Source organism: Procambarus clarkii, chromosome 49 (assembly GCF_040958095.1).
Source record: "Procambarus clarkii isolate CNS0578487 chromosome 49, FALCON_Pclarkii_2.0, whole genome shotgun sequence".
Taxonomy (NCBI): Eukaryota; Metazoa; Arthropoda; class Malacostraca; order Decapoda; family Cambaridae; genus Procambarus; species Procambarus clarkii.
Window position 1 is genome coordinate 14,464,149 of NC_091198.1, and position 22,556 is coordinate 14,486,704.

Genomic DNA, 22,556 nt, shown 5'->3' on the forward strand with positions numbered 1-22,556 from the left:
GTGCCTGTCAAGGTCCTTCCAGGAAGCCCTGTGCCTGTCAAGTCCCTTCCAGGAAGCCCTGTGTCTGTCAAGGCCCTTCCAGGAAGCCCTGTGTCTGTCAAGGCCCTTCCAGGAAGCCCTGTGCTGTCAAGGCCCTTCCAGGAAGCCCTGTGCCTGTCAAGGCCCTTCCACGAAGCCCTGTGCCTGTCAAGGCCCTTCCAGGAAACCCTGTGTCTGTCAAGGCCCTTCCAGGAAGCCCTGTGCCTGTCAAGGCCCTTCCAGGAAGCCCTGTGCCTGTCAAGGCCCTTCCACGAAGCCCTGTGCCTGTCAAGGCCCTTCCACCAAGCCCTGTGCTGTCAAGGCCCTTCCACCAAGCCCTGTGCCCGTCAAGGCCCTTCCACCAAGCCCTGTGCTGTCAAGGCCCTTCCACCAAGCCCTATGCTGTCAAGGCTCTTCCACGAAGCCCTGTGTCTGTCAAGGCCCTTCCACCAAGCCCTGTGCTGTCAAGCCACACCCACGAGGCCCTGCCAGCAATCTCAGCAGTTCGATGTCGCCCTGTCGTCCAGGAATATTTCCAATACGATGACCGCGTCTAGCCTGATGCTATATCGAGTGCCGCCTCCGCCAGTATACTGTCTGGTGGAAGACAGTATACTGTATATATTCCGAGTGTAACAACAGGAAGACAGTTTATGTTGATGGACTGGGTCTCTCTATACCCTTCTCTCTCAATTCCTTACCTTCTTCCTTCCTTCATTCATTCCATACCTCCTTTCTTTCATTCACTCTCCTCTCTCTCCTATTTCCACCCTTGTCTCTCTCAGCGTTACTTCCCTCCATCAACACACACGTTATTCTCCTTTCCTCGTTAACTTTGTGACATTCTCCATCTTCACTTAATCACATCCCTCCCCCTTCCACCCGTCCATCTTCCCTCCCTCCCTTAATTCCGAATTCGCTTCGTCCTTCAATCTTTCTTACTCCTTCTCGTTCGTTTCTATCCATCTCTCCTACTCCTCCCAAGCTCCTACAATTACTCGGGGTATATTTTCTCCTATTCCGCTTCAAGTACCTTCTCTCTGTTCTGCTTTTGCCTTACGGGTTCGTTACGGGTTCGTTACGGGTTCGTTACGGGTTCGTTACGGATCCGTCGGTTATAGAAGTCGCTTCGACTCGTTCAGTAAGCCTACCACGACGCGTTCGTTGTTGAAACTGGCCTCGGCGGCCTGTTTATTAACGTTAGGACGGCCAGTTATGTTTGCATCGGCGGCGTTCTAATCGGATCCGTTTGACAGGCGCTCGTCTTGCTCGGGGAGGCTGCTGGACGTGCAAGGAGTCGTGGCCCTCCGGTTAAGGTTGAAGTTGACGGCCATTTCTCCCGGGAACGGCGTGGGAGTCGAACGCCTCCACTCCGGACACCAGTCCTAGGTGGGTCGGGGCGCTCCGGAGCAGTTCGAAGTGAACCGGAGTGGTCTAGAGTGGGTTGGGGCGGTCCGGGGTAGTCCGGAGTGGTCCGAACTGGTCCGGGGTGGTTCGGGGCGGTCCGGAGCAGTCCGGGGTGGTCTGGGGTGGTCCAGGGTGGAGTAACACCTTCCGTTACTCAAAATGGGTTCCTACTAATTTTCTCAAATCAGGACAAATCAAAGTCGAATCAGGACTACGAATCCAAAGCGCTGTCCACTCAGCTGTCAGGCCCCATGGTAGGTGAAATAGGTTTACAAATGGTCCTGTAATGTTTGTATTCCGGTCAATTTCACACGCAACATATCGCTACAATTAACCCTACAGCCAATAAGCTGGCCGCAGTTCGCTGCTTAAATAATATAGTTAATTGTTTAATATGCAGGCGACGAGTCACAATAACGTGGCTGAAGTATATTGGCCAGACCACACACTAGAAAATGAAGGGACGACGACGACGTTTCGGTCCGTCCTGGACCATTCTCAAGTCGAAGGGAATGATCGACTTGAGAATGGTCCAGGACGGACCGAAACGTCGTCGTCCCTTCACCTTCTAGTGTGTGTGTGGTCTGGTCAACATATAGTTAATATATTTGAGTATTGTCTGATTGATTGCAGCTTGGCTGCTGCCGTCCAAAGCTATAAAAGTGTTACTTCCCAATAGACCATTTCACCTAAATAGGGACAATAGAGACTTAGCTCATTTAATTGCAGCTAAGTAGCATTTGTTCTCGCCAATCAGTATAATTGAGAGCGGTTACAGTATTGATTTAGCCCTCAGCTCGAGGTATTATATTACTCAGGTTGGTTAGGCCGTTAAACTGGCCTAACCCAACCACCAGATTTTAACTGGCCTAACCAACCACCAGATTGGAACCGGACTAACCAACCGCCAGACCTCATCTGGCCTAACCAACCACCAGACCTTAAACTGGTCCTAACCAACCACCAGACCTCAACTGGCTTAACCAACCACCAGACCTTAAGTGCCCTAACCAACCACCAGACCTGAACTGGCCCAACCAACCACCAGACCTTAACTGGTCCTAACCAACCACCAGATTTTAACTGGCCCCTAACCAACCACCAGACCTTAAGTGCCCTAAGCAACCAACCAACCACCAGCCTTCGATCCCCCCAAGTCCTTGCGCGTCTGGCTGGCTGGCTGGTTGGTAATCTTAACTAGGCAACAGATAACGCACGGACAATACACAGGTCAATGACCTGTAGCGGCGGTCATTGGGGAGGGGTTTAGCAGCCTACTCACAAGATTAATTATTTGCCCAGGTGGGTGTTTAATATTCGCTCGCAGCCACAAGTTGAAGCCAGTAGATCTCTCGGGAGATGGAGGAGGCCGGGGGAGGGGGAATGTGGAAAGGAACAGAGAGGGAAGAGGAGAAGGAACAGAGAGAGAGAGAGGAGGAAGAAAGGAGAGTAGGAGGAACAGCAGCAGGAAGAGGTGGAAGCCGATAAACGAAGCCGGACAATGAACCTAATACAAAACAGGATAAGGCTAAGATGAATGATAAAATTTATGCCAAAAAATAACAAGTCTTGAACGCTACATCCTCGAGAAGACGACATCAATAACGTCAAATATACATTTAGTCCAAGACAAAATGTCTTAGAAAAATAGGCCCCCAAAGAATGGGTGCTAAAGAATACGGCCAAGAATGTGTCTTAAAGAATACGCCCAAGAATGTGTCCTGAAGTCCTTTGTCCGGTGTCATTCTGGCCCCAAAGAGGCTATTGACTGATTCAACAAAGGCTTCGAAAAAATCCTCTTGAGAGCAGAAGTAAAAACGAAAATATTACTTTCATTACTGCCAGGGCTAGGAAAAGCACACACACCAGGCCCGGGGAGCAGGATAGGCAGGAATAGACCGAAGAACAGGATAGGCAGGAATAGACCGAAGAACAGGATAGGCAGCAAGGGGGGTGTAACACGCCGCCTACTAAGGGTGAATTCTATCCTTAGAAGGGTAAAGGGATCTACTAAATGCCGGACCAGCCAGGCTGTAGTGGGTATGTGGGCCTGCGGGCCGCTCCAAGCAACAGCCTGTTGGACCAAGCTATCACAAGTCAAGCCTGGCCTCAGGCCGGGCTCGGGGAGTAGAAGAACTCCCAGAATCTCATGAGATAATGAGATTAAGATATCGAGTTTGATAAACGAGTTTTTGAGGTATCGAGGCTGCATTTCACAATACTTCTTTAATATGAGAGAGAGAGAATGAGAGAGAGAGAGAGAGAGAGAGAGAGAGAGAGAGAGAGAGAGAGAGAGAGAGAGAGAGAGAGAGAGAGAGAGAGAGAGAGAGAGAGAGAGAGAGAGAGAGAGAGAGAGAGAGAACGAGGGGGGGGGGGGGACTCCGTGGTCAAGAGGTAAAGAAATGCGATCCGATCTTAGCCCCAGGACTACAAGCTCCTGGGTTCGAATCCTGGTCTGAACGGAAACAAAACAACAGATTTTCCTTTCACCTCATGCACGTGTTCACCTAGCAGTAAATAGGTTCTTGGATATTACAGTTTGTTACGTCCTGGGAATGGTCCCTAGTTGTTCCAGTAGATACATGGACACACACACACACACACACACACACACACACACACACACACACACACACACACACACACACACACACACACACACACTACACATATGTACTGTTGCAGCCAGGATTGCAATCGTCGTGACCATTGCAGACGGCTGCTACCCCTGAAGAATCAATGTAGTTAGCCCAACCACTTGGGCTGGACGGCAGAGCGACGGTCTCGCTTCATGCAGGTCGGCGTTCAATCCCCGACCGTTCATAAGTGGTTGGACACCATTTCTTTCATCCCCGTCCCATCCCTAATCCTTATCCTGACCCCTTCTAGGATTTATATATATAGTCGTAAAGGCTTGACGCCTTCTCCTGATAGTTCCCTTCCTAGTTGGTAGCTTGTAATAATAGCTGAACCTCTACTATGTAGAACTAGTTCTACTAGAGCCTCTAGGGCAGTTCGTTGTTGTCTCGTTCTGACAGTTCCTGCGACGGCGCTGGAACCAATCGTATTGGCGTTTGCCTTTCCATTGGAGACTTTCGGCGCCGTGAAGAATTGGGGACCTGCTGCATGGGTAACAGCTTCTCCTCCGTATCAACCTACCCAGGTTTTTTGCCCTGTAGAGGGCACTCCAGACCGACAACCAGAGCACAACGTCATAGTCTCCCGAGACTGACGGATGACTACTACTGCTATACGAATGGCGTTGTTAGCTATAATCCAAGACAGACATGTTAACCGGAAACGGGTCCTCATCATCGTTGACAGCCCTCAACTCCTCAAGGCATAACTGCGACGTGCTGGCCTCTGAAGTAAGGCACACGTATAATAAAAATTATCAGTAATTAAGTCAGGATTTGTCTCCGATGAATTCCTTCGTATTCTGGCCTTTGAATGCATGATATAGAAGTGATGAGTTAGCGAGGCTTGTGTAGGGAAAGGAGGAGTTGATTATCTTCTTGGAATGCCTTTGAATGAATGAATAATGAATGGACTGCCGCCTGAGGGGCGGCAGTACACGGGGAACTGCAACACAGTGCCCAAGAGCCAAAGCTCAACCCCTCGCAAGCACAGATACGTGAATACAACTAGGCCAGTACAACTAGGTGGATACATGCAGGCGATGAGTCACAATAACGTGGCTAAAGTAATTTGACCAGACCACACACTCGAAAGTGAAGGGACGACGACGTTTCGGTCCGTCCTGGACCATTCACAATCGACTTGAGGATGGTCCAAGACAGACCGAAACGTCGTCGTCCCTTCACTTTCTAGTGTGTAGTCAACAGGCATTCGCATATGTGATTGCACAAAACACTCAAAATGCAATCATACACACAGACTCAAAAGCTGCACTTCAAATACTAGGACAAAAACAGTGACTGGCACGCCAGCACTCAAATATGAACAGAGCTTAAGAGTCACGTGCCCAACCACTTGGGCTGGACGGTAGAGCGACGGTCTCGCTTCATACAGGCGTTCAATCCCCGACCGTCCATAAGTGGTTGGGCACCATTCCTTCCCTCCTCCGTCCCATCCCAAATCATTATCCTGACCCCGTCCCAGTGCTATATAGTCGCAATAGCTTAGCACTCTCTCCTGATAGCTCCCTTCCCTTAAGTGTCACATAGCCACTTAACCACCTCATAATTACGGGCTATTCATGCCCGTGCCACCTCTTGGGTGGCTTAATCTTTATCAATCAATCACTTCATAATGCATACATATCTTCAGGATCAAGCCGAGACAGGTTAACAACCCTTAGCTTGTAAAATGCATGAAAGAATGTTTACAATCTTGTGTATTGGTGTAGAAGAGGGAGAGGGAGAGAGGGAGAGAGAGAGAGAGAGAGAGAGAGAGAGAGAGAGGGAGAGAGAGAGAGAGAGAGAGAGAGAGAGAGAGAGAGAGAGAGAGAGAGAGAGAGAGAGAGAGAGAGAGAGAGAGAGAGAGAGAGAGAGAGAGAGAGAGAGAGAGAGAGAGGAACATTGGAAGTACACCTACTTTAAGATATCGATGAGAATATATAGCCACAACGCATGTGATATCGTAAGAGGTCGCAGTAATGTTTTCAGAGTAGTCTAGGGAGGTCAGGAGGTTGGGAAGACAGTATTGATATATTGAGGGAACACACACACACACACACACACACACACACACACACACACACACACACACACACACACACACACACACACACACACACACACACACACACACACAAATATGACAACTATTCAACACTGGTGGGACGCGAACAAGGGGACACAGGTGGAAGCTGAGTACCCAAATGAGCCACAGAGACATTAGAAAGAACTTTTTCAGTGTCAGAGTAGTTAGTAAATGGAATGCATTAGGAAGTGATGTGGTGGAGGCTGACTCCATACACAGTTTCAAATGTAGATATGATAGAGCCCAGTAGGCTCAGGAATCTGTACACCAGTTGATTGACGGTTGAGAGGCGGGACCAAAGAGCCAGAGCTCAACCCCCGCAAGCACAATTAGGTGAGTACAATTAGGTGAGTACACACACCTAAGCTAAGAGGCATTTAGGGCGCTTTACACTGCCTACGTGAGGCCAGTCTTAGAGTATGCCGCGCCATCATGGAGTCCCCACCTGAAGAAACACATAAGGAAACTGGAAAAGGTTTAGAAGTTTGCGACGAGGCTTGTCCCAGAGTTACGAGGGATGGGGGTATGAAGAGCGACTGAAGGAACTGAGCCTTACGACACTAGAAAAAAGAAGGGAGAGGGGGGATATGACAGAAACATATAAAATACTAAAGGGGAATTGACAAAGTGGAAATAGGCGAAATGTTCGCACGGAACAGTAACAGAACGAGGGGACATAAGTGGAAGCTGGAAACTCAGATGAATCACAGAGATGTTAGGAAGTTTTCTTTTAGCGTGAGAGTAGTGGAGAAATGGAATGCACTTAAGGAGCAGGTTGTGGAAGCAAACTCTATTCATAACTTTAAAACTAGATATGATAGGGAAATGGGACAGGAGTCATTGCTGTAAACAACCGATGGCTCGAAAGGCGGGATCCAAGAGTCAATGCACGATCCTGCAGGCACAATTAGGTGAGTACACGCACACATTAACATAAGCAGAGTATCAGAAAGAATTTATGAGAACGATAACATCAACATGGGTTCTGGAAAGGGAAATCATGCCTAACAAACCTTTTGGAAATTATGATAAAATAACGAGAATAAGGCAGGACAGAGAAGGATGGGCAGACTGCATATTTCTGGACTGCCAAAGAGCCTTTGATAGAGTACATGAGACTGCTATTCAAACTTGAGAAGCAGGCTGAAATAAGCGGAAAGGCCCTAGCATGGGTAAGGAACTACCTAACAGGAAGGAGCTAGAGAGTAATGGTAAGGGGCGAGAAGTCCGACTGGCGAACAGTAACGAGTGGAGTACCACAAGGATCGATGCTCGGACCAATTCTATTTCTAATATATGTTAACGACATGTTTACAGGAGTAGAATCCTACATGTGAATGTTCGCGGACGACGCAAAGTTGACGAGAAGAGTTGTGACAGATGAGGATTGTACGATCCTCCAAGAGGACTTGACAGAACACTATTTCCTCTGTACCTGTACCATAGTGTACCCCCAGAACACTGTTCACTCTGTACCTGTACCATAGTGTACCCCCAGAACACTGTTCACTCTGTACCTGTACCATAGTGTACCCCCAGAACACTGTTCACTCTGTACCTGTACCATAGTGTACCCCCAGAACACTGTTCACTCTGTACCTGTACCATAGTGTACCCCCAGAACACTGTTCACTCTGTACCTGTACCATAGTGTACCCCCAGAACACTATTTCCTCTGTACCTGTACCATAGTGTACCCCCAGAACACTATTCACTCTGTACCACAACACACAACAATGAACAAAGCACTGCCGTTTTCCGGACCCTTAAAAATTCACTAAAAAGCTTCCCTATAACTTAAATGGTAATGGGGGAGAGAGTTATGTCCCCCAGGTCAATGGGGGGAGAGAGTTATGTGCCCCAGGTCAATGGGGGGGAGAGTTATGTCCCCCAGGTCAATGGGGGAGAGAGTTATGACCCCAGGTCAATGGGGGAGAGAGTTATGACCCCCAGGTCAATGGGGGAGAGAGTTATGGGCCCCATATATCTGGGGTCGGCGGCCATGACCCCTGAAGTACCGTCATCTCTCCGCGTCCTCCCCCATATTGTTGTTTAAGAGTAATTTCAGGCAGGAATATTGGTGAGAGGACTCGCCTTGACAACGGAGGAACAAAAAAAAATATGGGTTCGCATCTCGCAATTTATACGTGATGGTTCCCGGGCTAGGGGGGGGGGGTGGAGGGGGATGGGGGGTCGTTTTGGGATACGAACCATGTTGTTAGCCCTAACACCCCTACCCATCCCATCCCATTGCAATGCAACACCTTACCCTTACCCCTTCCCCTTACCATGTGGTAACACATCCCCCTTATGATGCAACACCCTCTTATCCCCCCTCTTCCCCTTGGCAATAATGCAACATAGCACTATCTTTTATTGCTCTCTCGTAAACGTCTCAAGTGCGCCGGTTTCAGCGCCAACAAAGATCCAGAAAGTCATAAGGTCGTCATTGGCATTCGCCAACGTGGCCTTTTAACCCCTAAAAAAAAACTGTTAAGGGTCGTGTAAGCTTAAGTGTTCGAGATGTTTTATACATGGTGAATGACCCCTTAAGGGTAGTTGGGTAGTTACTCGGGTCATTGGCACAGGCAGGTTAAGTGGCCGCCATATTTATTGATCGAGGGGCCAGATTCACGAAGCAGTTACGCAAGCACTTACGAACCTGGGGCCAGATTCACGAAGCAGTTACGCAAGTACTTACGAACCTGTACACCTTTTCTCCATCTTTGGCGGCTTTGTTTACAATTATTAAACAGTTAATGAGCTTCGAAGCACCAGGAGGCTGTTTATAACAATAACAACAGTTGATTGGCAAGTTTTCATGCTTGTAAACTGTTTAATAAATGTAACTAAAGCCGTCAAAGATTGAGGAAAGATGTACACGTTCGTAAGTGCTTGCGTAACTGCTTCGTGAATCTGGCCCCAGGTTCGTAAGTGCTTGCGTAACTGCTTCGTGAATCTGGCCCCAGGTTCGTAAGTGCTTGCGTAACTGCTTCGTGAATCTGGCCCCAGGATCGTAAGTGCTTGCGTAACTGCTTCGTGAATCTGGCCCCAGGATCGTAAGTGCTTGCGTAACTGCTTCGTGAATCTGGTCCCAGGTTCGTAAATGCTTGCGTAACTGCTTCGTGAATCTGGCCCCTGGATGGTCTGTCGTGTTCACGTGACCACGCCCATAAGTGATGCCCAAGATGGGATAAGGGAGGCTGCAGAAAGATTACCTCCCCCCCCCCCATTGCATCTTCGGGAGGCATCTTCAGCTACTCCCCGAAGCCCGATATGGCACACGAGCAGCAACAAGCGGATTGATCCACAGCTTCGTCAGGTTGACGGGATGGTTGTACGAATGGACGGGTGAGGGAGGGCTGTCTGGAGACGGGTGAGAGGGGGGGGGTGCCTGGAGACGGGTGAGGGAGAGGGGGGGGGGTGTCTGGAGACGGGTGAGAGAGGGCTGTCTGGAGACGGGTGAGAGAGGGGAGGGGTGCCTGGAGACGGGTGAGAGGGGGGGCTGTCTGGAGACGGGTGAGAGGGGGCTGTCTGGAGACGGGTGAGAGGGGGCTGTCTGGAGACGGGTGAGAGGGGGCTGTCTGGAGACGGGTGAGAGGGGGCTGTCTGGAGACGGGTGACAGGGGGGGTGCCTGGAGACGGGTGAGTGAGAGAGGGCTGCCTGGAGTCGGGTGTGAGAGGGCTGCCTGGAGACGGGTGAGGGAGGGAGGGCTGCCTGGAGACGGGTGAGAGGGGGCTGCCTGGAGACGGGTGAGGAAGGGGGGGGGGGCTGGAACAGCCTGGGAGGACAATAATGACACAACCATTACAGCCCCTCATGACAAACTCTTCAACTTCACGACCCACGCGACAAAGACTCTCTCACTCCCCTCTTTAAATCATCTTTTATCATCTTACTCTTCCACCACGATTTATCATATTTTGCTTATCACAGCATTTCCTCTCGTAATTATTATTATTATTGTTTAACAGTAATAAATATTTTAATTAGGCTCTTATTATTTTTTATTAATTGGTGATTTTACTTCAATTATCTAGGTGTTAGAGTAGCATTATATTCATTACTGCTGTATTCACGTTGGGGCCTGACGGCTGAGTGGACAGTGCTAGGGATTCATAGTCCTAACGTTACAGGTTCGATCCCCTGCGGAGGCGGAAACAAATGGGCAGATTTTCTTTCGCCCTGATGATCCTGTTCACCTAGCAGTAAATAGGTACCTGGGAGTTAGACAGCTTCTACGGGCTGCTTCCTGGGGGTGTGTAACAAAATGGAGGCCTGGTCGAGGACCGGGCCGCTAGGACGTTAAGCCTCGAAATCATATCAAGATAACCTCAAGATAACTGCAGTTCACTGTTGAGGTCTTAAGTATTCTCTAGGCAATGGTAATGATTATATACCTATCAAATGTGACAGTGTCAGACCACGGAGGAAAATTGAAACAGGAATTTCCTTAAGTACTTTCGTATATTAATACATCTTCAGGAAGGAGTCTTCACTCCTTCTGAAGATGTATTAATATACGAAAGTACTTAAGGAAATTCCTGTTTCAATTTTCCTCCGTGGTCTGACACTGTCATATATATATATATATATATATATATATATATATATATATATATATATATATATATATATATATATATATATATATATATATATATATATACATATATATATATATGATCCAACAATCCTGTTATAGGATTCCTATAACAAAGCAAGTGGTGAATGGACAAACCTTATGCAGGGAATCATTAACAACACGAGGAAGAAATATGTGGAAAATGGCCCCACAAAATGGCCCAACAAAATATCCTGCAGCATCCTGAGTATATGTGCTGAACACCTAATCTATCCTCTGTGGGGTAACCACTAAAAAATTCCCCCTGGTAAAAAAGAATGTTGAAAACATTGATGCTAAACAGTGCAACAGTTTATCCTTAATAATAGTGGTCTAAAACATCTGAAACAACAACAACAGCTCACTATCCATCACTTGGCACCCATGTCCTTGCGTCTCCCTCCGCTGACAGGCATGGCAGGTCGTCCCATGACTTAAACACCTGCACCTAGCTAGTCCTGGAAAAGGCGTCGCATCCCACGTCCTTCAAGGAAGAACTAGCTGGCCTCTATCAGTGGGAGAGACGTGAGAAAGCAACCCTCGAACTCATACTCTCCCCCCTCTTCCTTCCACTCCACGCCTTTCCTTGTTATCCATTTTTTACCTAAGAACCTTCTCCTCTTTCTCAAGGCCCCCTCCTCCCCCAGGGGTCATTCGCCCCCCCCCAGGAGCGCAAGCACAACCGTTAACTTGGGAAAATAAAATTTCCTTGCATTAACAAGAGAAAGTTAGTTGCCCAACAGCACTTACGTGGCACTCAAGATACTGGCACTCAGGATACTGGCACTCAAGATACTGGCACTATTTACTACCATCTTCCCCAGATCCCCCGAGTTTCCCCGAGAACACTTGGGGGACTAACTTACTGCACTATTCTGACCAGAGATTTATTAAAAGAAATCTGGTCGTATCTGAGATTTTTGACATGCAGAAGAACTATAACAAACTTATATTATTAAATATAAAGGATTAAAATATATTATTTTGTCTAAGATACGAGGTTATTTTGTCCAAGATAAATATTGTTTTATTCATTCAAATTTTACTTGTATATATTAATCTCTTAAAATCTTCGAATAAATCGCTTTTTGAAGAAATTTGTTAAGTTAGCCAACTATTTGCTATGATCTGTACCTATAAATTAGAATGCCTGTGTCTTTGTTCGATGCTGGAGAGCAGACGCTTCTTGTTTTGATCAGTAATTACTATCGGGTACGTGCCCAGCATGAGTGGATCCGGGTTGGCACCAATGAAACAAGTGCCACTGGAAACGGTGTCAAAATAACCCCCCCCCCCATGATCAATCTTGCAATATCATATTAACTTGAGCTTGAGTTATTAAGTTGAGAGGCGGGACCAAAGAGCTGAAGCTCAACCTGCAGGCACAAATAGACGAAGCGAAGGCCAACCTCTGGGTCGTCATCAAACACCGAAGCACCAGAGAAAACATTGGTTAATGCGAGTTAAATTTTCCCATCTTCCAAGCTTGCATTATGGAGAGTTCCGGTGCTCGCCGCCAGAGGGCCACCAGAGGGCCGCCAGAGGGCCGCCAGAGGGCCGCCAGAGGGCCGCCAGAGGGCCGCCAGAGGGCCACCAGAGGGCCGCCAGAGGGCCGCCAGAGGGCCGCCAGAGGGCCGCCAGAGGGCCGCCAGAGGGCCGCCAGAGGGCCACCAGAGGGCCGCCAGAGGGCCGTCAGAGGGCCGCCAGAGGGCCGCCAGAGGGCCGCCAGGGGGGGGCCCCTAAACTTCGGGTATAAACAGTTCAACTCTTCAAAAGAACCCAAATTACCGAAAGAACCCAAATAATTACCAATTATTGTCATATGACAGGAACTACACTGCAGTTAAGGGATCAACTCGGGTAATTGAATATGTCAATGAAAGATTGATGTTCAGAATGGAATATGCAGAGGCCTGACAGCTGAGTGTGCAACGCTCGTTATTCGTAGTTCTGACGTTCCGTGTTCGATCCCCGGTGGAGGCGTAAACAAATGGGCAGAGTTTCTTTCATCCTGGTGTCCTTGTTCACCTAGCAGTAAATAGGTACCTGGGAGTTAGACAGCTGCTACGGGCTGCTGCTTTATGGGGGATGTGTAACAAAAAGGAGGCCTGGTCGAGGACCGGGCCGCAGGGACGCTAAGCCCCGAAATCATCTCAAGATAACCTCAAGATAGATCCTGACAATTGAAAGGTCATTTATATTTAAGGAGCCTAACCTTAATAATAAAACTGGTTTTATTAATTCTAAAACTGTTTTTTTAGTAATTCAAATGCTTTGAATTATTAAATTAAAGTGGGTCAGTGACTTCTCATTGGAAGGAGGAAGTGTCAGAATGACCATGACAATTGTCAGAGGCTGGCAACAGCCAGTAGAACAACACAGCCATCACAACCCAGCTGATCCCACACATCAACATTTCCTCTGCTTGAGTGTAAACAAACTGAATTTGAGGTTGAACAGTGGAGGGTCTCTGGCAGTCATCCTGCTCTCTGGTGTTGCTTCAACACAACGTAATATCTCGCACGACTCAGCCAGAGGACGGGTTTGATCACGATCTACTAGGGTTATCTTGAGGTTATCTTGAGACGATTTCGGGGCTTTTTAGTGTCCCCGCGGCCCGGTCCTCGACCAGGCCTCCACCCCCAGGAAGCAGCCCGTGACAGCTGACTAACACCCAGGTACCTATTTTACTGCTAGGTAACAGGGGCATACGGTGAAAGAAAATCTGCCCATTGTTTCTCGCCGGTGCCCGGGATCGAACCCAGGACCACAGGGTAAAGTAATCTTCAGCTTTTCTCCTAACGATCTCGGTACTTTCCCCTGATAATTTCTTCCTGACAATCTCATTATGCTGAAAAAAGCAACAGTTTCGGTAAGTCAGTAAAGGAATACTGATACAACGAAATAGCGAACTCTCGGAGAATAGCGAAACCGTGTAGTTTGGAGGGTTATAAATCCTACGAGATTCCTGCCAGGATCTCCTTTCCCCCCTCGTGCGTGGGAGAGGAACAGATGCTCCCAGCCTCCTCGACCAGACCACGGGGGGGGGGGGGGGGGGTGTCTGGTCGAAGGAGTACACCCTCCCTCGACCAGGAAGGTTCTTATGGTTCACCCTCCTTTCCACCCAGCGTCCCTACCCCTGTGGCAACACCAGTCCCGTTCCTAGGTTTCAATACCACGAAGCCAACACCTGTGTGTGGTACCGAATACCTTCACGATCCGGAGAATGGACTGAGTTTGATGCTGAAAATAAATTTTTGTTTCCGTAAACAAAACTGTGGGATTATTTCTCGGGTCCACGGTTCATTAACCCCGAAGATGCACGGTGAAAATACATTTCTGCAGCAGCCATTGTTGTTAGCTTGTGAGAGGCAGTGAAGAGCTCCACTATGATGCTTGTTTCGCCAAAGTTGAGAGGGAGCAGTGTTGGGGAGGAAATACAAGAAGCAACTTACTCAAGTTTATGAATCTTTCCAAAGTTTAAGATCTTTAGAAATGTTGAACAATGGCATGAAAAATCCAATAACATCTTAAGAGTAAAGGAAGGAGGCGGAGGAAGGGAGAACAGAACCGGTCGAGTATTTTGATAATTAAGAGGAAAATACGATTATCTTAAAAAGATTGAAAATACGATAATTCATAGATTGTATTTTACCTCTTGCGTTCAGACATCTCCTGTAACCTAAGTTATTATCAGGAGAACATGTTTGGCAAGTATACTGAAATTGAAATTGAAATAAGTTTATTGATGTAAAATACACACAAAGGGATGAGGTAGCTCAAGCTATTCTCACCCCGTTCAGTACATCGTGTTAATACATACATAGACACACATCGCAAGTATACTGTATGATTGCCAAACTGTAACTTGCATATGAGGTGAGATTAGCAGGAATATGAGCCCGGAGTAAAACGTAAGCGGCCAAACCACTTTGACCATCGGGGGATCGAACGCCGACCCTGCAAAAAGCACGCCCGTCGTTGTACCAAGTAATTCAAGAGATATAACTCAACACTAACGAAGACTGCAAATATATTTTGACACGAAATAACGAACGAGATTCGTTAATAACGAAATAACGAACCCCCAGAAGAACACTTAACTTTACAATAACAAAGTTCTAGACGAAGACAAGAACAATAAAGGTACGAATCATGTGTAGAGAAAACCTCGAGAGTAGAGAGGGAGTAGAGAGGAAGTAGAGAGGAACTAGAGGAGTAGAATAGTGAGTAGAATAGTGAGTAGAGTAGTGAGGCAACCAAAATGAGTTGTGAGTCAGTCTGGGGTCGGATTCACGAAGCAGGTACTCAAGCACTTACGAATCTGGGGCCGGATTCACGAAGCAGGTACTCAAGTACTTACGAACCTGGGGTAGGATTCACGAAGCAGTTACTCAAGCACTTACGAACCTGGGGTAGGATTCACGAAGCAGTTACTCAAGCACTTACGAACGTGTCCATCTTTCCTCAATCTTTGACGGCTTTGGTTACATTTATTAAACAGTTTACAAGCATGAAAACTTGCCACTCAACTGTTGTTATTGTTATAAACAGCCTCCTGGTGCTTCGGAGCTCATTAACTGTTTAATAATTGTAAACAAAGCCGCCAAAGATTGAGAAAAGATGCACAGGTTCGTAAGTGCTTGCGTAACTGCTTCGTGAATCTGACCCCCAGGTTCGTAAGTGCTGGCGTAACTGCTTCGTGAATCTGGCCCCTGTACGGTACAGTGTGAGTAAAAACGACGTAGCACAGGTAGCTCCAGCGTGTGTGTGTGTGTGTGTGTGTGTGTGTGTGTGTGTGTGTGTGTGTGTGTGTGTGTGTGTGTGTGTGTGTGTGTGCGTGTGTGTGTGTGTGTGTGTGTGCGTGTGTGTGTGCGTGTGTGTGTGTGCGTGTGTGTGTGTGCGTGTGTGTGTGTGTGTGCGTGTGTGTGTGTGTGTGTGTGTGTGTGTGTGTGTGTGTGTGTGTGTGTGTGTGTGTGTGTGTGTGTGTGTGTGTGTGTCTGTGTGTCTGTGCCTGTACCTGCACTTTTGCTTTGAAAATCGCTTAAAATCAATTTAAGCGCAGAGTGCACGAATATGAACCAATCCACACAATCTGCCAAACAGGAATCTGCGAATCTTTTTACACGCGAAAACAAATAATAAAAGTACTCCACAAAGTCATTCCTCTGACGACAACAGCCAGGTGAGTAATGGCGTACTCTCCCAGCCTCGCTTACAGCTGTTATTGACCATAAATATATTGTTCCCAGAGTGATAACCCAATATTGTCCAAGAGGGAATGGACTGGGGAGAGGGAGGGAGGGAGGGGATGGAATGGGGAGAGGGAGGGAGGGAGGGAATGGGGAGAGGGAGGGAGGGAGGGAGGGAGGGAATTATCATGCGAAAGAACCAAATGAATACAATTGCTTGTGTACATTTATAAATACAATTATCAGTTAAGTATAGTTCCCATTAATGACATCACTAGATTACCAAATGGGAGGAAACTAATGGAGATCTACAGTAGGTATCGTTACAGGTACTGCCGAGAGTACCCCCCATTGACACTGGGGAAAGTACCCCATCACAGACACTGGCGGCTTTGTTTACAATTATTAAACAGTTAATGAGCTCCGAAGCACCAGGAGGCTGTTTATAACAATAACAACAGTTGATTGGCAAGTTTTCATGCTTGTAAACTGTTTAATAAATGTAACCAAAGCCGTCAAATGCAGGCACAATACCGTGGCTAAAGTATGTTGACCAGTCCACACACTAGAAGGTGAAGGGACGACGACGTTTCGGTCCGTCCTGGATCATTCTCACAATCGACTTGAGAATGGTCCAGGACGGACCGAAACATCGTCGTCCCTTCTCCTTCTAGTGTGTGGACTGGTCACAAAAGCTGTCAAAGATTGAAGAAAGATGTACACGTTCGTAAGTACTTGCGTATTTCCCCCCCATAGACACTGGCGGGAGTACCCCCTACCACATGGCCCAGTACCTGAAAGTATCACCCACCTGCATGCGAGCAGGGCACCGCTCCAGTGCCAGGTAAGTCCGCTACGGGCTCACCATAGCCCGTGCTACTTGCCCCGCTCCTGTGCCAGGTAAGTCCACTACAGGCTCACCATAGCCCGTGCTACTTGCCCCGCTCCTGTGCCAGGTAAGTCCACTACGGGCTCACCATAGCCCGTGCTACTTGCCCCGCTCCTGTGCCAGGTAAGTCCGCTACGGGCTCACCATAGCCCGTGCTACTTGCCCCGCTCCTGTGCCAGGTAAGTTACGGGCTCACCATAGCCCGTGCTACTTGGAACTTGTTCCGAGTAGCTGAATCTATAACAACAACAACAACAACACCACCCACCTGCATGATTCTGAGAATAAGGGTCATCTCGTTGAAGTTATATTCCATGGAGAACTGGATCTGGCCGACATTCTCAGTGGGTTCCGAGGTGTCAATGTACATATCCACGAGACTGAGTGACCGGTTCTGGAAGAACGCCATCTGTGGAGACCAAACTGTGTTACCATCTGTTTCCTTATCTCCAGCTGGCTCAGTGGACCCCCACTTCGCCAGCTGGGATGCCTAAACAACAGAACTAGAGGGGTGAAAAGGGGGGAAATGGGAGCCCTGGATTGGCTGAGATTGATTATTTTTTATTTCAAAAGTCTTGGTGATCTCTATATCAAAAACGCATCGACGTGCGCACGCATCTAGACATCAGACGCAAGTGTTTGAAGCCGGAATTAATCTATTGAGTTTAATAGCGACACAGCCGTTATCAGTAGCAAGGGGTGTTAACAACGTTATCATCAGCGTGAAGGGGATTAACGTGACGTTATCAGCGTTAATGGGGAACATTTGTCTAAGACGAAGAGTTGAATTAGAGAGTGAAGCAGCGGCGTGAGGTGAGAGTGAAAGAAAAGCAATTTATCTTTTGAGAACGAGTTGATCTAAATGCATCGTTGGGTAATTTGGATGGTTCGATGCCCCCTGGTTGCAGCTAGCTGACCATTACATAACCCCATAGTTGTGTCAACCTGGTCGTTGCCTAATCCACCCTGGTTGAGTCTATCAGGTCATTTCATGTCTGGTGTAACTACCTGACTACATATCTAGATTACACATACTAAATGTATCTACCATATCTACCAATATTTTATGTACCTACCAGCTGCAGGCTATCTACCTCTACGCGTTTGGTTGTTTCTACCTGGCCTTAACTACCTAGCTTTGTCTACTCTGCACCTGCATAATTTAAATTGTTATGGAGAGTCTACAAGTCTAATTCGAAGGCTATTGATTGACTAGGCCTACTGGTTTACCTGCAGTCTTGTAAAATTGGCTATATTTCCGAAACTGCCTATTTGCCTGTACACTGCCCATGTCCCTAAATCTCTCTCTCTCCCATTGTGGCCCAACCTAGGCCTATTTACATTGCCCTCTCTCTCTTTCCACGATTCCCTACCTGGCCTAACCTAAATGACGTAGCCAACTTGGCCGAGTTTCCTGTTCCTAATACCTTTACCGCGTAGCAATGCTTTTTTTCTTCTCATTCCTTTCCGTTCTTAAAAAAGCCTCTAATTCAATTCTATCTACGTGGCTCTCATCCACCTTTCTTATCATCCAATGGATGACATTTCTCAAGTGGCTCCTGTTTACATTCCATTTTCTATGGTCCTACTGCTAAGCGCCTGACTCAAGCATTCTAACTATAAATGAGATTTTAGGTCATTCATTCAGCAGGTGTGGTGGATGATGGTGCAGTAACAAGCACTAGTGCGCCATACAAGAGGAAAAAGTGAGGCAGAAACTGGTGCTTTGTGAACCCACACACCTGTGAGACTTGTAGTACTGGGACCAGATTCACGAAAGTACTTACGCAAGCACTTACAAACCTGTACATCTTTTCTCAATCTTTGGTGGCTTTGTTTACAATTATTAAACAGTTAATGAGCTCCGAAGCACCAGGAGGCTGTTTATAACAATAACAACAGTTGATTGGCAAGTTTTCACGCTTGTAAACTGTTTAATAAATGTAACTAAAGCCGTCAAAGATTGAGGAAAGATGTGCACGTTCGTAAGTGCTTGCGTAAGTGCTTTCGTGAATCTGGCCCCTGGTCAATTTGTACTTACTTCCATCCACTTGAAAGTTCACGTAGCGCGTATTTACCCACTTTACGAGATCTCACGCTTAAGTCTCCATTCACCTAAAGGGGTTACGAGCTCCAAATCGCTATTAGGTCGATTTCGACACGTGGTTACTGTATTGTTATGGTCGACCAGGCAGTACTTAGTCAATATGAACCTAAGTTACCATGATTCCGGAAGATCAATACTACTATTTCGGGGAGATTATGGTGTATTCAGGGGCCCCCCAGAACGTGTACTCAGGGCCCCTAGGACGTGTACTCAAGGGCCCCTAGGACATGAACTCAAGGGCCCCTAGGACGTGTACTCAAGGGTTCCTAGGACGTGTACTCAAGGGCCCCTAGGACGTGTACTCAGGGCCCCTAGGACGTGTACTCAAGGGCCCCTAGGACGTGTACTCAAGGGCCCTAGGACGTGTACTCAGGGCCCCTAGGACGTGTACTCAAGGGCCCCTAGGACGTGTACTCAGGGCCCCTAGGACGTGTACTCAAGGGCCCCTAGGACGTGTACTCAGGGCCCCTAGGACGTGTACTCAAGGGCCCCTAGGACGTGTACTCAAGGGCCCCTAGGACGTGTACTCAGGGCCTCCAGGACGTGTACTCAAGGGCCCTAGGACGTGTACTCAAGGGTTCCTAGGACGTGTACTCAAGGGCCCCTAGGACGTGTACTCAAGGGCCCCTAGGACGTGTACCCAAGGCCCCTAGGACGTGTACTCAGGGCCCCTAGAACGTGTACTCAGGGCCCCTAGGACGTGTACTCAAGGGCCCCTAGGACGTGTACTCAAGGGCCCCTAGGACGTGTACTCAAGGGCCCCTAGGACGTGTACCCAAGGCCCCTAGGACGTGTACTCAGGGCCCCTAGGACGTGTACTCAAGGGCCCCTAGGACGTGTACTCAAGGGCCCCTAGGACGTGTACTCAGGGCCCCTAGAACGTGTACTCAGGGCCCCTAGAACGTGTACTCAGGGCCCCTAGAACGTGTACTCAGGGCCCCTAGGACGTGTACTCAAGGGCCCCTAGGACGTGTACTCAAGGGCCCCTAGAACGTGTACTCAGGGCCCCTAGGACGTGTACTCAGGGCCCCTAGAACGTGTACTCAGGGCCCCTAGGACGTGTACTCAAGGGCCCTAGGACGTGTACTCAGGGCCCCTAGGACGTGTACTCAAGGGCCCCTAGGACGTGTACTCAGGGCCCCTAGAACGTGTACTCAGGGCCCCTAGGACGTGTACTCAAGGCCCCTAAGACGTGTACTCAAGGCCCCTAAGACGTGTACTCAGGGCCCCTAAGACGTGTACTCAAGGCCCCTAAGACGTGTACTCAAGGGCCCCTAGAACGTGTACTCAGGGCCCCTAGGACGTGTACTCAAGGCCCCTAAGACGTGTACTCAGGGCCCCTAGAACGTGTACTCAGGGCCCCTAGAACGTGTACTCAGGGCCCCTAGAACGTGTACTCAGGGCCCCTAGGACGTGTACTCAAGGGCCCCTAGGACGTGTACTCAAGGGCCCCTAGAACGTGTACTCAGGGCCCCTAGGACGTGTACTCAAGGCCCCTAAGACGTGTACTCAAGGCCCCTAAGACGTGTACTCAAGGCCCCTAAGACGTGTACTCAAGGCCCCTAAGACGTGTACTCAAGGCCCCTAAGACGTGTACTCAAGGCCCCTAAGACGTGTACTCAAGGCCCCTAAGACGTGTACTCAGGGCCCCTAAGCCAACACCACTCTGGGCATGAGAGCTTCGCTGGCCAATGTCTAAATGAAAGTCTAAATCAAAAATTAATTTTTGATTTAGACTTTTTGATTTAGACAAAAATTAAGGTCGTGAATTCTAGACATTTCACTTCCGCTTCAAGCTACGACTAACCAAAAAAAATTATTCAACAAATCGATTAACTAAGACTCATAAAACGCAATTTTTAACGTTAAATAAGTTTAAAAGACATTTTTAACAAGTGACTAATGATAATCCTCAACTGTTGATGGGGTATGATAGATCTTAATTACTGATCAATCACGTTCATATCATGGCGATTGACTCAATGCTATAATGCAATGAGAATATTGAATCAATAAACTTTCTATAATCTAAATTAGTTTTCCTTACGTAAGAAATGTAAAAAAATAATATATAGACGGCGAAAGCAGAGGGAGAAAGATTAAAATGCAAATTACCAATTAGCAAGAATATTGGAACACAAAGATGGCAGCGGTCGCCTATAACTCCAAGACCAACAGTATACTCTTTAACAAGGCTTCAGGCACAAGAAATACAGCAGATATGTGTAAACATGTAATTATTATACATGGAGGAGCCGTATACATGGAGGAACTATACATGGGGAGGCATAAAAAAAAGGGGGGGGGGGGGAAAGAATACATGAAGGAATTATCTGTCATGAAGACATATGGGGAAAATAATTCATGGTAGAATATCATGGTATCATACATGGTGGGAATGATGCATGGTTCCCACCATACATGTATAAACCATATGTGTATGCATATGTCAGGAACTGACAAATAGGCAATCAAAAAATATTCAAGATTAATATACATATCTAAAAAAGAGAGACATACGTGAAGAAATTCATACATGGAAGGCCCTCATTTGGCGGAATTATACATGCAGTATATATATACATATGTATGTACACAGTTTGATCCACATCCGGAGTCCATTTAAGGAGGAGTCAAACACCAAATATAAAGGAGTATGGGATCTAATAGATGGAAAAAATCATTCATCTAAGATATACATTATATATATATATATATATATATATATATATATATATATATATATATATATATATATATATATATATATATATATATATATACATACTATAAAATATAATATATATATTATAATATATACTATATATATTAAGTATATTAAATATATTTATATAAATATTCCATACACGTTCAATCTCCATGTATAGAATCAACATAAATAGTTTCTACACCCCTGTAGCTTGTCCACATGAAGGGGTCCTCTACCCACAACTGAAGGGGCCCTCCAGCCCACACCTGAAGGGGCCCTCCAGCCCACACCTGAAGGGGCCCTCCAGCCCACACCTGAAGGGGCCCTCCAGCCCACACCTGAAGGGGCCCTCCAGCCCACACCTGAAGGGGCCCTCCAGCCCACACCTGAAGGGGCCCTCCAGCCCACACCTGAAGGGGCCCTCCACCCACACATGGAGGGACAACCACAGGGGCGCATAACCAATCATGTGCCACAGAGCTCATGCCGTGTACAACCACCCAAAGACAATTACACCAACATGGATTACAAGATAGTTCACGCTTGTCATGCAATTATAGGATTGCAGGTAGGTTAATGGAGCCGGGTACAGGTAAACAGACAATGGCGCAGCTTAATGGACTGGGTTCACAGGACGCAGGTCAATGGAGGTTAATAGTAAAGGTGAGTACCATTTATGATACAGGTGAGAGATAATGGCGCGAGTAGTAATGTGTAAATTAATGGTGCGTGTAAATGGTTGAGAATAACAGGTTAATGGTACCGGTCGTTGGGCCATTTTAACAAAGTTGTAGACTTTATTGATAGTGTTAAGTTTGCATGCAATGGTGCAGCTTAAGTTGTGATGGTGGTGATGGTAGTGGTGGTGGTGGTGATGGTAGTG

General features: G+C 47.4%; 1 protein-coding gene across 4 annotated transcripts in view; it reads right to left on the reverse strand.

Moving 5' to 3' along the window:
- LOC123763199 (synaptotagmin-7) overlaps positions 1-22,556 on the reverse strand; it is a 559,721-nt gene that overhangs the window by 33,356 nt on the left and 503,809 nt on the right. For all 4 annotated transcript variants that reach the window (XM_069303013.1, XM_069303012.1, XM_069303014.1 and 1 more), the window contains one exon: positions 17,125-17,265. In XM_069303013.1, the coding sequence (XP_069159114.1) occupies positions 17,125-17,265 (141 nt within the window). The remainder of the gene's footprint in view (positions 1-17,124; positions 17,266-22,556) is intronic.